Source organism: Leucoraja erinacea, chromosome 8, assembly GCF_028641065.1.
Source record: "Leucoraja erinacea ecotype New England chromosome 8, Leri_hhj_1, whole genome shotgun sequence".
NCBI classification, from domain to species: Eukaryota; Metazoa; Chordata; class Chondrichthyes; order Rajiformes; family Rajidae; genus Leucoraja; species Leucoraja erinaceus.
In genome coordinates, this window is record NC_073384.1 from 22,816,224 (window position 1) to 22,828,143 (window position 11,920).

General features: G+C 44.0%; 1 protein-coding gene across 1 annotated transcript; it reads left to right on the forward strand.

Moving 5' to 3' along the window:
* The first annotated feature begins 1,773 nt into the window (after positions 1–1,773).
* Positions 1,774–7,272, forward strand: LOC129699427 (endonuclease domain-containing 1 protein-like). The gene is made up of 2 exons (XM_055639198.1): positions 1,774–2,351; positions 5,834–7,272. The coding sequence occupies exons 1-2, from the start codon at positions 2,037–2,039 to the stop codon at positions 6,914–6,916; spliced, it is 1,398 nt and encodes a 465-aa protein (XP_055495173.1). The 5' UTR covers positions 1,774–2,036; the 3' UTR covers positions 6,917–7,272.
* Positions 7,273–11,920: the final 4,648 nt, after the last annotated feature.

Below are 11,920 nucleotides of genomic sequence, written 5' to 3' on the forward strand. Positions count from 1 at the left end.
GGGGGGAGATGGTGTTTCAGTGAGAGATAGTTGGAGTATTTCAGTCAGTGACATGTATTGTGCAGTGTATAAGGAGGGACGGAATATGTCAGTGAATGAGTCAGTGAAAGTCAGATAGAGAGATTGAGTATCAGAGGAACAAGAAGAATATTAACAGTAGTGAATATTAGGGAGCTCGCAACATTTTCAGTTTTTATTTCGGAGTTGCGGCATCTGTGGGATCATGAAACCCATGTGATCACAAGGAGAACGTGTAGACTCCACACGCAAAGACAGCACCCAGGGTCTGTATCGAATTGAGGAATTAGGGGCAAGCACCAGTAAATGGACAATTCAAGGAGGGCACCAGTAAATGGGATTTTAGAGAACACCTGTAAATGGGGCATTGGGGGAGGGCACCAGTAACTGGGGAATTAGGTGAGGGCAACAGCAAATGGTGATTATGGGAGAACACCAGTACAGGGAGATTATGGGAGAACCAGTAAAGGGGGAATAACACAAGAGCAGTGGTGTCAGTGAAAGAGAGAGGCGGAGTGTGCCAGTGAGAGAGATGAAGGATGTCAGTGAGAAAGATGGTGTGTCACTGAGAAATGGATTCAGTTAGAATCGGAGGTGCAGGTGACGTGCTTGTGCAGGATTCCCAAAAAGTTAATCTGCAAGTCGAATTGGTAGTAAAGAAAGAAAACTCAATGCTACATTTATTTCAAGAGGGCTTGTATACAAAAACAGGGATGTAATGTTGAGGCTCTATAAGGCGCTGGTAAGGCCACATTTGGAATATTGTGAACAATTTTGGGCGCCATATCTGAGGAAGGATGTGCTGGCTCTGGAGAGGCTCCAGCAGAGGTTTACAAGAATGATCCCACGAATGAGTAGGTTAACCTATGATGAGTGTTTGTCGGCACTGGGCCTGTACTCGCTGGAGTTTAGAAGAATGAGAGGGGGCCTCATTGAAACATACAGAAGAGTGAAAGGCTTGGTCAGAGTGGATGTGGAGAGGATGTTTCCACTAGTGGGAGAGTCTAGGACCAGAGGTCATAGCCTCAAAATTAAAGGACGTTCTTTTAGGAAGGAGATGAGGAAACATTTCTTTACTCAGAGGGTGGTAAATCTGTGGAATTCTTTCCCACAAAAGGCTGTGGAGGCCGTCAGTGGATATTTTTAAGGCAGAGATAGATAGATTCTTGATTAGTACAGTTATCAGAGATTATAAGAAGAAGGATGGGAATGGGGTTAGGAGGGAGAGATATGTCAGCCATAATTGAATGGCGGAGTAGACCTGATGGGCCGAATGGCCTAATCTTACTCCTATTCCTTATGACATGAAATGGACCCTTTTGCCCAACGACCATGCCAACCAAGATGCCCATCTACAGCACGAACAAGGTCTACAAATGTTCCTGCTACATAGAATCATGTAACAGGGGGAAATACCATCAGATTCACTGAATCCATGCTGAGCTGTTACCTGTAGTCCATTTGCAGGATTTCCCCACAGGTTTAAGTAGTGGATTGCCACAGCCACAAAATGCCTCAAGGATACTCTCGACTAATCTGGGGATAGCTGATTAACGCTTTATGAAGGCAAGTGGTGATTTTCTCATAAAGGAGCCAATTTGCGCCAGTTGTTGTAAAGGAAAAGAGCAATAGGTTGGAGGAAACTACAGTTCCCGGCAAACACTGGAATGCTAACAAACCACCATTTCAGGTTCAAAGGGACATCCCATGTAAAAAGGGGTGATGTCATTCGGCGCAATGCAGTGTTTTGTTTGCCTCCGCCCTGGCCACCTGACAGCGAGCTGTTGTGTCCCGATTTGAGAGCGGTTTGCATCGGGAGCAGTGGGTGGGAAACGTCTCCGTTAAACTCCCCTCCAGTCTGAGCTGTGAATGACTAGTCGCGGTGGCCAAGGACCAGGGCAGGGACAACGCCTGCTCTCTCTCTATCTCTATCTCTCTCATCGAGATAGGAAGCAGCACTGAACGAGGCAGCATCTCCCACTGGCCCGGCAGCGCACAGCTCGATCTTCAGCAAGGAGATGAAGCTCACTCAGGGGCTCGCTGGTCTGCTCTGGTTCCTGCTCTTCCATCTCCGGACGGTGGGTGGGAAAGTGGTCAAGGATTTCCAGGAATGCAGCTGGTTCTTCCAGGGTAAGGTCCCACCCCAGGGATTCGAAAACAACAGCTCGGACAACCTGGTCAGGATCTGCCAGAAATACAAGGACCACTATCATTTCGCCACGTTGTACCGGACGGACCTGCGGACCCCGGTCTATTCCGCCTACAGGTATCCCTGCTCCATGGGCGAGGAGGAAGACGCTCACAAACCCAGTCCGTGGTTTCAGGAACCGCAGGTAAACATGTCCCCGACCTGTCTGGTCACATTTCTGAAAGAACAAAGGAGAAAAAAAAACGTTCCGATCGAATCCACGTCAAACATGACATCCACAAATTAACAATCAAAATGCCAGGGGATTGGGGTAGAGAAGTTAAGGATAAACTCCGCGCTGCCTTCGTTATCGGAGCTGACAGATTTAAGATTACTCTCATAAGGGGAGTTGGTCGGTGTCTTTACAGGGTGAGCTTTTGTTATTCGAGCAGGTGCCGTACGAAAGTGTCATCCCAAAGAAAATTGGATCAATAATTAAAAAGGAAAAAAAAAATGCAGCACAGTGGGGGATGGGGGGCGGGGAGAGAAACTGGGACTAAATGGTGGGTCGATACAACGATAAATAATGAATGAATTTTTTAAAAGTGTTAATTACAATTGGCAATTAATTGTGAAACAGGTTTTTGTAGCAAATTAATGAAATTAATAGTGCAGTGATTCAAGAGTATGTCCAGCACAGTGGGGAGATGTGTAGGGAGGAACTGCAGATGCTGGTTTTACACCTAAGATAGGCATAAAATGCTGGAGTAACTCAGCGGGACAGGCAGCATCTCTGGAGAGAAGGAATGGGTAATGTTTCGGGTCGAGACCCATCTTCAGTCTGAAGAAGGGTCTCGACCCGAAATATCACCCATTCCGTACTCAATAACTTTGTCTACCCTAATGTCATTAGTCGATCTTGTGAGATCAGCCAAGATCAAAGTGGTGCTCAGCTGTGACATGTGAGTGAGTACAGGGCAACATCTTTCAGTAAGACCGGCTCCTCGTGGGAATGGGGATATTAGGTGATAACCACACACTTTAAGCAGCAGTGTACCAGGAACAGTGAAATGGTACAGTTTGGTCTGCCTGCAGCAGTTTGGTCTTCCATAGTAAGGAGTTGCCTGCAACCAAATACTCCAAACCGTCAGATTCCAAGGTTCAGAAATCAGTGGTGTAGCGGATGTTTGGTGGGGCTGTCACTAAGCCTCTCTGGGAAATCACTGCAGCCTAGATTCCACTTGCATTACTCACTGAGGAGCAGGGTCCATATATTTAATAACCTCTCACCTATTTCAGCAATGGACCATTTTGCAATAAAACATTTGTGTAAATATTTTAAGTGATATATTTGCTGCACTGAGTGGAGAGAATGCCAAGACCCACTGGCATAATTTATCAATTAAGTTTATTTTCACGAGTATCTCAACAACCTGATATCCCATTCCGCTAGGAATTGTTGCATTACATTGTCAGCGAAAATGAAGAGTGTAATCTGAGATTAGCTCCACTTCACTCGATGTTGAGTGTTTGCAGCACGCTTCTTTCATTATAATGGAGAAAATGTTGGCATTGTGGAAAACATGGGAAAAGATGAAAGTCAGAAAATGTTTCGGGTTGATACCCTTCTTCAGACCGAAACGTCACCCATTCGGTCTCTCCAGAGATGCTGCCTGTCCCGCTGAGTTACTCCAGTTTTTAGTGACTATCTACAGTGGGAGATGTGTGGGAAGTAACTGCAGATGCTGGTTTACACCGAAGACGGTCACAAAATGACACAGGCAGTGTCGCTGGAGACATGTCACCCAATCCTTCTCCCCAGAGATGCTGCCTGTCCCGTTTAGTTATTCCTGCATTTTGTGTCTATCTACAGTGGGGAGATGACTGGGCATCGTAGAACATAGAACAGTACAGCACAGGAACAGGCTCTTCGGCCCACAATGTCTGTGCTGAGCAGAATGCCAAGAAAACGTAATCTCCTGCCGTCAAATGATGTATACACCTCCATTCCCTGCATACCCATGTGCATTTCTAAACTGCTCCTAAATGCCACAACCATTTCTGTCTTCATCACCGCTGGCAGCGTGTTCCGGAGACCCACCACCCTCTGTATAAAAAAAACATTCCCCACGCATCATCTTTAAACTTTCACCTTAAAGCTATGCCCTCTAATGTTATATTTTTCCACCCTGGGCCCTGGGTTATGTCTACGCTGTCCATGTCCCTCATCATTGTGTACACTCCCCTCTGGTCTTCCCTCAACTCTAGCATTCCAGAGAAAATAAGCCAACTCTGTCCAACCTCTCCTCATTGCTAATGCCCTCTACTCCAAGCATTACTCAGGTGAACCTCCTCTGCACCCTCTCCAAAGCCTCCACATCCTTCTGGTAACAGGGTGACCAGAACTGCATGAAACTGTCCAAATGCGACCCAACTAAAGTCCTATAACAACGGCATCCTGACTTCCTGATTCTTCTATTCAATGCCCCGACAAAAGAAGACAAGCACACCACATGCCTTTTCTATCTATTCTATATCATCATATTCTATCTATTTGTGTTGTCAATTTCATGGAGCTACGTACTCAAACCCCAAGATCTCTTTGTACATCAATGCTGCTAAGGGTCTTGCCATTAATTGTATACCTTCTCAGATTCAGATTCAGATTACATTCAATCTCCCAAACGGCAAACATTTGAATAAATCATATTGGGGGGGGGGGGGGGGGGGGGGGGGGGGGGCTTGGCAGGATTAAACTCCATCTGCAACACCTTTCCCGCAGGGTAGGATAAACACATGGTTATAGTCCTTGGCAATGTCCCTACATTCAATATCCCAAATGGTCATCTCATATTTGCTTGGATTAAACTCCATCTGCCATTTTTCCATCCACATCTGTAGCTGATCTATATCCCATGGTCACAGACCTCCAACCCGAGTAACACCCTTCCACCTCAACCCTTTGTCTTCTATCAGTAAGCCAGTTCTGAATCTATATGACCAAGTCATTGTGAATCTCATGCATCTTAATCTTCTGGATCAGCCTACCATGGGGGACTTTATCAAATGCATTACTAAAATCCATGTAGACAACATTCACCACCCTACCCTCATTGATCACTTTCATCAAAAAAACTCAATCAAGTCAGTAAGACAAAGCTATGCTGGCTGTTTCTAATTATCTTAATCCCTTCCAAATGAGAGTAAACCCTATCCCAAAGACTCCAGTCTAATAACTTTCCATTACCATCATCCATCTATGGTCTCCGGTGTGGGCCTGGCATTTGATTCCCCACCCCCTCCCCCCATGAGTGTGCACACTGTATAAGTAGATTGTGAGGCCGAATGTTTCACCTTAGTCTATAGTCACGTGTAACGAGGTACAGTGAAAAGCTTTTGTTTCATGCTACCCATTCAGCGGAAAGACAATACATGATTACAATCGAGTCAGTCAGTGTACAGATATGTGATAAGGGAATAACGTTTAGTGCAAGGCAAAGACAGTAAAGGGGAGATTTAGAAGATCACAGTTAACATAAGAAATATAGGAGTGGAGATTAAAAAGTGGAGGGATTGTAATATATGATTGCAGATCTGCTTCTATGGCTAGCACACAACTAATCGCGTGGCTTGGGCACCATTTTGATAATAGGAATGTTTCTTATCTTTGGATGATGTTGGTTGCAGATCGATGATCTAAGTTTACCGGATGAGATGGTGAACAACATAAATTCTCATGGTGAACTGCAGGCGTTGAACTCAGACTATGAGGACGAAGAGTACCAACAAGGACATATGTATCCATTCAGTCTTAACAACAAGACAAGTGCCACAAGCACCTGCACGCTTACCAATGCAGTCCCCATGACCCAGGGGGCCAACATGAACTGGTACCATGAGGCGGAGGCTGTTGTTGCAAAGCTGGCGAGAACATGCCATAAATCCGGCCGGTTGATGTACCTAGTGACAGGATCTGCCAATCCCACAGAGAAGAAACTGAAGAACAGGGTTTCAGTACCTGGATCGGTCTGGACAACCTTCTGCTGCACCTTCCCGCAGGATCAGAATAACGACCCCTGTCAGAGTAGCCCCGTGAATGAAGAATTGGAAGGAGAGCACGAAGTGACGTACGACAAAGACTTTTCTTACGCATTTATGAAAGACTTGGAGTCTGAGGCAAAAGCAGAATATCTAACAGTGTCGGAGGTTCAGCATAGACTGGGTGTGGACAATATCTTTAACGGCTGTGGTACAGATAGCCAAGATGAGGGAGAGATTTCTAAAGAGATAGAAGAGCTGATAAATCAAATTAAAATGAATATAGATGGTCAGGAGATAAAAGAAGACATTGTACCACAAATGCCTTCAGAAGATAACATTGCAACTGATGATGATGACTTGGTGATGAAACAAAATGAAACCCCATTGGAACAGACCAGGGAAGAGATTAACGAGGCCATTTCGCCATCTATCATAAGCATACTGTTGGCTCCCTTTGAAATGTTTGCCAACGCAACAATGACCTTGGCCCATCTCGTTGCAGCTGTTCTCCGCGTTTTCCAAGTTTTGGCAGTAACATGTTTAAGGATTCCTTTCGGGATCATCTACGACAGTGCCAGCTGTCTCGCCATCATGGCTAAATATTTATTTGTCACGGTCTTCTCAGTTCCACAAGATCTCTTGAGCATTATGTTCAGCATTGCATCAGACACTGCTAATGCCATCTCCTGTGTTGGCAGGTTGTTCAAATATCTTGTCAGAATTTTATAAATGTTTGTGCAGAGACTGGTGGTTTGTGAAGGGTTTGACTTTGATATGGAGAGACTGTTTGTTAATCGGTCCCAACTTCCAGGGGTCACTGATGATCACTACGACAGGATTCTACTCTTGACCAGTAAATGAAATGCTATCCTTAGCCTTCACGTATAGCAGGAAGATTTTCTTCAGTTTTAATATTGGTTGACATATACCCCTCGCTAATATGGATTATCTAATCATTGGAGTGCTGTTTGAGAGCTTGTTGTGTTCAAAGTGGCTGCTGCATAACATATATCTCAACGAGGACTACACTTCATATCTCTGTTATGAAACATTAACAATGTTCTTTCTCTTTCCGCAGATGCTGCCTGGCCTGCTGGGTTTTCCAGTAATTTCTGTTTTTAGTTCGCACATCAAGCATATGCAGCATTTGCTTTGGTGTGCGTCACAAATATTTAAAATTGATTGTAAAGCAAATGGGAACATCCTAGCAACATCAATCTTCCAGCATTTAAGTTTACAGCGCATGGAGTTTCATTATTAAATTACTGCAAGGGAGAGTCTCTGAAGGGAATATTAAATTAATTATTCGCACTGATTTGTGAAACCCATGCGCTTATCTACAGGGCTAACTCATTTATTTCGGGAAGGATTGGGAAAGTAATGGTGAGGGTCTTGGTTCCTCTCAGCTGGCCAGCTTGTTCATGAAAAATTAATGCTAGGTCAAAGCCCTGTGTCGACTCTGTCATCTTACAATAATGAAGAGTAGTTAACCATTCAAAGACACTTATCTTCATTCAGACAAAATTTTGCTCCGACTATAGAAATATCAGAATGGTCAAAGAGGTTGGTCTTAGGAAAAGGTAGATAGATAGGTTTAGGAACCTTTACCTATAAGAAGGAAAGGGTCAGATGTACATGGCACACACAGTCCTAAGTGGGAAATATATTGCCATTGCTTCATTATCACTGGGTCAAAATCCCAACAGCTATATGGGAGTGCTTTTACCAAAAGAACTGCAGCAATTCAATGAGGTGGCTCTCTGTTACTGCCTCAAGATCAGCTGTGTACAGACAATAACGCTGGCTTTGCCAACAACACTCATTGCTCGAGAACAAATACTACACATAAGTGTTTAAAGGAAGGTTTTTGAATTTCATCAAGCAAGAAGAAACATTATACATCAAGATCTCGGCAGCTAGCGTCAGAGACTCTGCAACATGTGGCTGGATATTACTGCATGCCAGGCTGCTCAAAGGGAACAAAACACTTATGAGCATGAAACACATAATTCAAACTATGAAACTTAGATTTAACAATTGTTATAACAGCATTATTTTGAGAATAACGAAGAAAGTGGATAAGTGCTGACAAATTCAAAACGCAAAGAGATGGATATTTGAGGGGATGGGGAAGTAAGTGGACCTGTGTGAGCTTAAACTGGTCAAACAGACCATAGTGTTTTCTATTTGTTCCTTACCGTGCAAGAACCCTGAGGTCACTCAGACTTCACCTCTGTGATACTGAACGTGTTCATGATTACACTGGAAAATCATTTCCCCGATTTCGTTTTTTGTTACCTCCTATCATCACCAAAACCTGCCCAAATCTGAAATATAGAAATGTTTAATTTATTTTATTGTAATAGGTAATATTGTCGGAACTCACACAAGAGTGTAAGGGGAGCAGTTGTCTGTAGTAGATGTTATCTGTATGGATTTTGTGATGGGTTTGACTTATACTGTAATAAAAAAACTTACAAGGATGCATGTTGTTTTTACAGTTTTGTGGTGTTTACCAAGACCAGGAATCTCCCAACTATGGGCCTTGAGCTTGACTAGTGTGCAGCAACTTTTAACTTCAGGATGCAGCTTACGATTTTGGGTGGAGTCTGAGACAGACCTCCATGGATGGTTGATACCTTGGGAACAACCAGGAAGAGGGATGAGACATGGAGAGAGGCTAAAGTGAGGTGGTGTGGGTGCCAGAGAAAGGTTTGTGATCACGAGTGGGATTGGAGAGAAGGACAAGATCTGGCTAGTCGCCAGAGGCAACGGTTGGTTAGAACTTTGAATTGAGATCTGAGGGGTGATGGTGACATGAGTAATGGTGGTTGGAGAGCATTATTCAACCTATCATGTCTGCGTTAAAATTCAATATGATCAGGGCTGATCTTCTATTTTTCCCAGCACCAACTCCCTATGCTCAAATCCTTTAAAATTAGAAAACCTAGCAGTCTCTGTCGTGAATATATTTAGCAACTGGGCATCCAAACATATATCGTATAATTAGATGCCAATTAACCTACAAACGTGCATGTCTTTGGAATATGGGAGAAAACTGAAGCCCCCAGAGCAATATGGTCTCCATATGGTCACAGGGAGAACGTACAAACGCCACACGGGCAGCACCAGTAGTCAGGATCAAACCCGGGTCTCTGATGCTTTAAGGCAGCAGCTCTGTTGCTAAGCTATAAGAGTGTGTTAGGCAAGCTGGGCAAACATGGGGCACCTCAGATCATCTACAACTTCTCTCTTGTGCACATATCTTCGAGCAGCACTTGAAGGCCTGTGCTCAAAAGCTGAGATTCTGATGTATTGCAGGCAGTGGATCACAATGAATGGCGGTGATGGCTCGAAGGGCCGAATGGCCTCCTCCTGCACCTATTTTCTATGTTTCTATTTTATTTTCACTTCCCTCACATTTACTCACAGTCAACTACATATTGATTTGGGTGCAGATTTCATCAATGGCCAAGAATCAAGAAACTGCCAGGTTATATTGGAAATATGAAGAGATTCATAGCTATGAGGTATCTAAGTCTTGATAGCATGGATGGAATGTGCTGAGGGGCCTGTTTCCATGCTGTATGACTCTATGAGTGCTACCTATGTAAGATGGTGGAAAGTTTTACTTGAAAAAGACAAAGAGTTAAATCAGAAATACTCATCTGTTCAATACTTGGCAGATCTGCCTAGTATTGCTACGACTTCATTTACTTGTTATGTATTAAGTATGACAGGACTTCTAAACTTATTTTGTACAGTAATCCACACTATTACTGTACAAAAATACAGTCCACAACTAATTGTGACACAGCCAGTAGAGCTGCTGCCTCACAAAGTGTAGCAAACGAGGTTCAATGTTGACTTCCATTGTAAAGTTTGCACATGCGTCCTGTGATGGGTTTCCTCTAGGCATGCCAGTTCACTCTCACCCTCCAAGGACACACGGGTTGCTAGTTTAAATGGCAGCTGTACATTGCCCCAGAAAATGAGAGTGAGTGGTAGAATCTGGGAGGATGGGGGAGGTGGATTGGAATATGGGAGGATAACACAGGATTAGTGCAAATGGTGTTTGATGATTGGCATGGGCTGAAGGGCCTGTTTCCATGCTGCAGGATACTGAAGAATAGTGAGACATTTATTGAGGGAGTTAATTAACCTGATACATATTCAACAAATTAAAGATATCAGACAAATTAAAATGGAATAGCAGATGTTTTAAAATGTATGCCTTCACATATATCATTTGATTATCCTTATGAGAAAGGCAGAATATAAAATTTTAGATGCATTTGTTAAACAGAATAAATGATTATTAGTTTTCCTGACATTAAAAGCTTGCATTTGCACAGTGCCTCAACCCTGCAAACATCCCTGGAGAAAACAAACAAGGAGAAAGGAAATAAAGGAATCCACATCCAGAAGCTCAGGATGCCAAAATATAATTAAAGCTGATGCACGTTCTTGCACTCACTGGTAATAACCCACACTACAAAACTCAATTTCATCAACTCTCTGTAACTTAAAGTAGAAACACATGTAATTAAAAGCTGCATTGCCGAATTAATTGTTTCATTCCCTTTGCAATTTATTTGATTCCCTCGTCACCAAAGCAAGAACATTGCGATTTTTTTTTTGTTGTCAAATGGATGATATTAAGACTTTGTGGTAATGTCTTTAAGGGCATAGATGGTTTGAATTATTAAAGTGAAAGTAATGTCCATTAAACAAACCACTACTGGGATCTTGTTCTTGCAAGCTTGCTTTGACCATTGCGCCAGTTCGCAGAATGACAATGCTGAGGGGTGTGGGGAGGTTGGTATTTATTTTACCATGAGAAGACTGCCCCTTCCTGAGCAATGATTAAAATTGTCTCCATTGGCGTTGGCAACGGCAATTCCTATCGCATTGCTGTAACAATGATTGGCCCACTGTTTGTGAAGAATGTATATATGATGGTGTATATTCCTCTGATTAATAACGGGATTGCAATGGGTTTGCCAGCAATACCAACATTGAGAAAGGGGCGTTGGTACTGAGTACATTGAATTGGACTCAGTAGTAACAAGAGACAAGAAGGGGATGCCAGCAAGAGGTCGGGGTTGGTAATGGTTCGGGATATGCATCTCTCCTCCTTCCCGGGGACCCCGGTCAGGTGCATTCCTTGGACCCTGTGGAAAGGCCAGTGATTCATACAGCGTGGAAACATGCCCTTCGACTCAACGCCCACACCGACCAACATGTCCCATCCACTCTAGTCCCACCTGCCAGATTCCGCCGATATGTGTGGTACCAAGGGAATCAGACTAATCAGCGGTACACAGGCAGAATGGGTTGAACGGGAGACCCAAAGGGGGCGAAGAGCGGCAAGCCGACAACCTGGAACAGGCTGAAGACACCCACACTCACTGGGTCACAGGTAAGAGAGCTGACGGTGGAAAAGTGCAAATTTGGCAGCACTCGGGTCGGAAGAGTATGGCCAAGGAATTGGAAACCATTAGACACCACTGCCAAAACCCACCCACAAATTACACCAACGAATCCGCATTTTAGCGAAATGGTCAAAGCAATGAGAGCCACAGACACAGACTGCCCAAGACATCAGTTCAAGAACCCATTATTGCCCGCGAACTCAACACTATCCTGACTACACAGCTGTGCCTCCTCCACGGTTCCAACCCCACGGTCCCACAACTGCCTGCTAACCCCGGACCAGATGCTTTGCCTGCT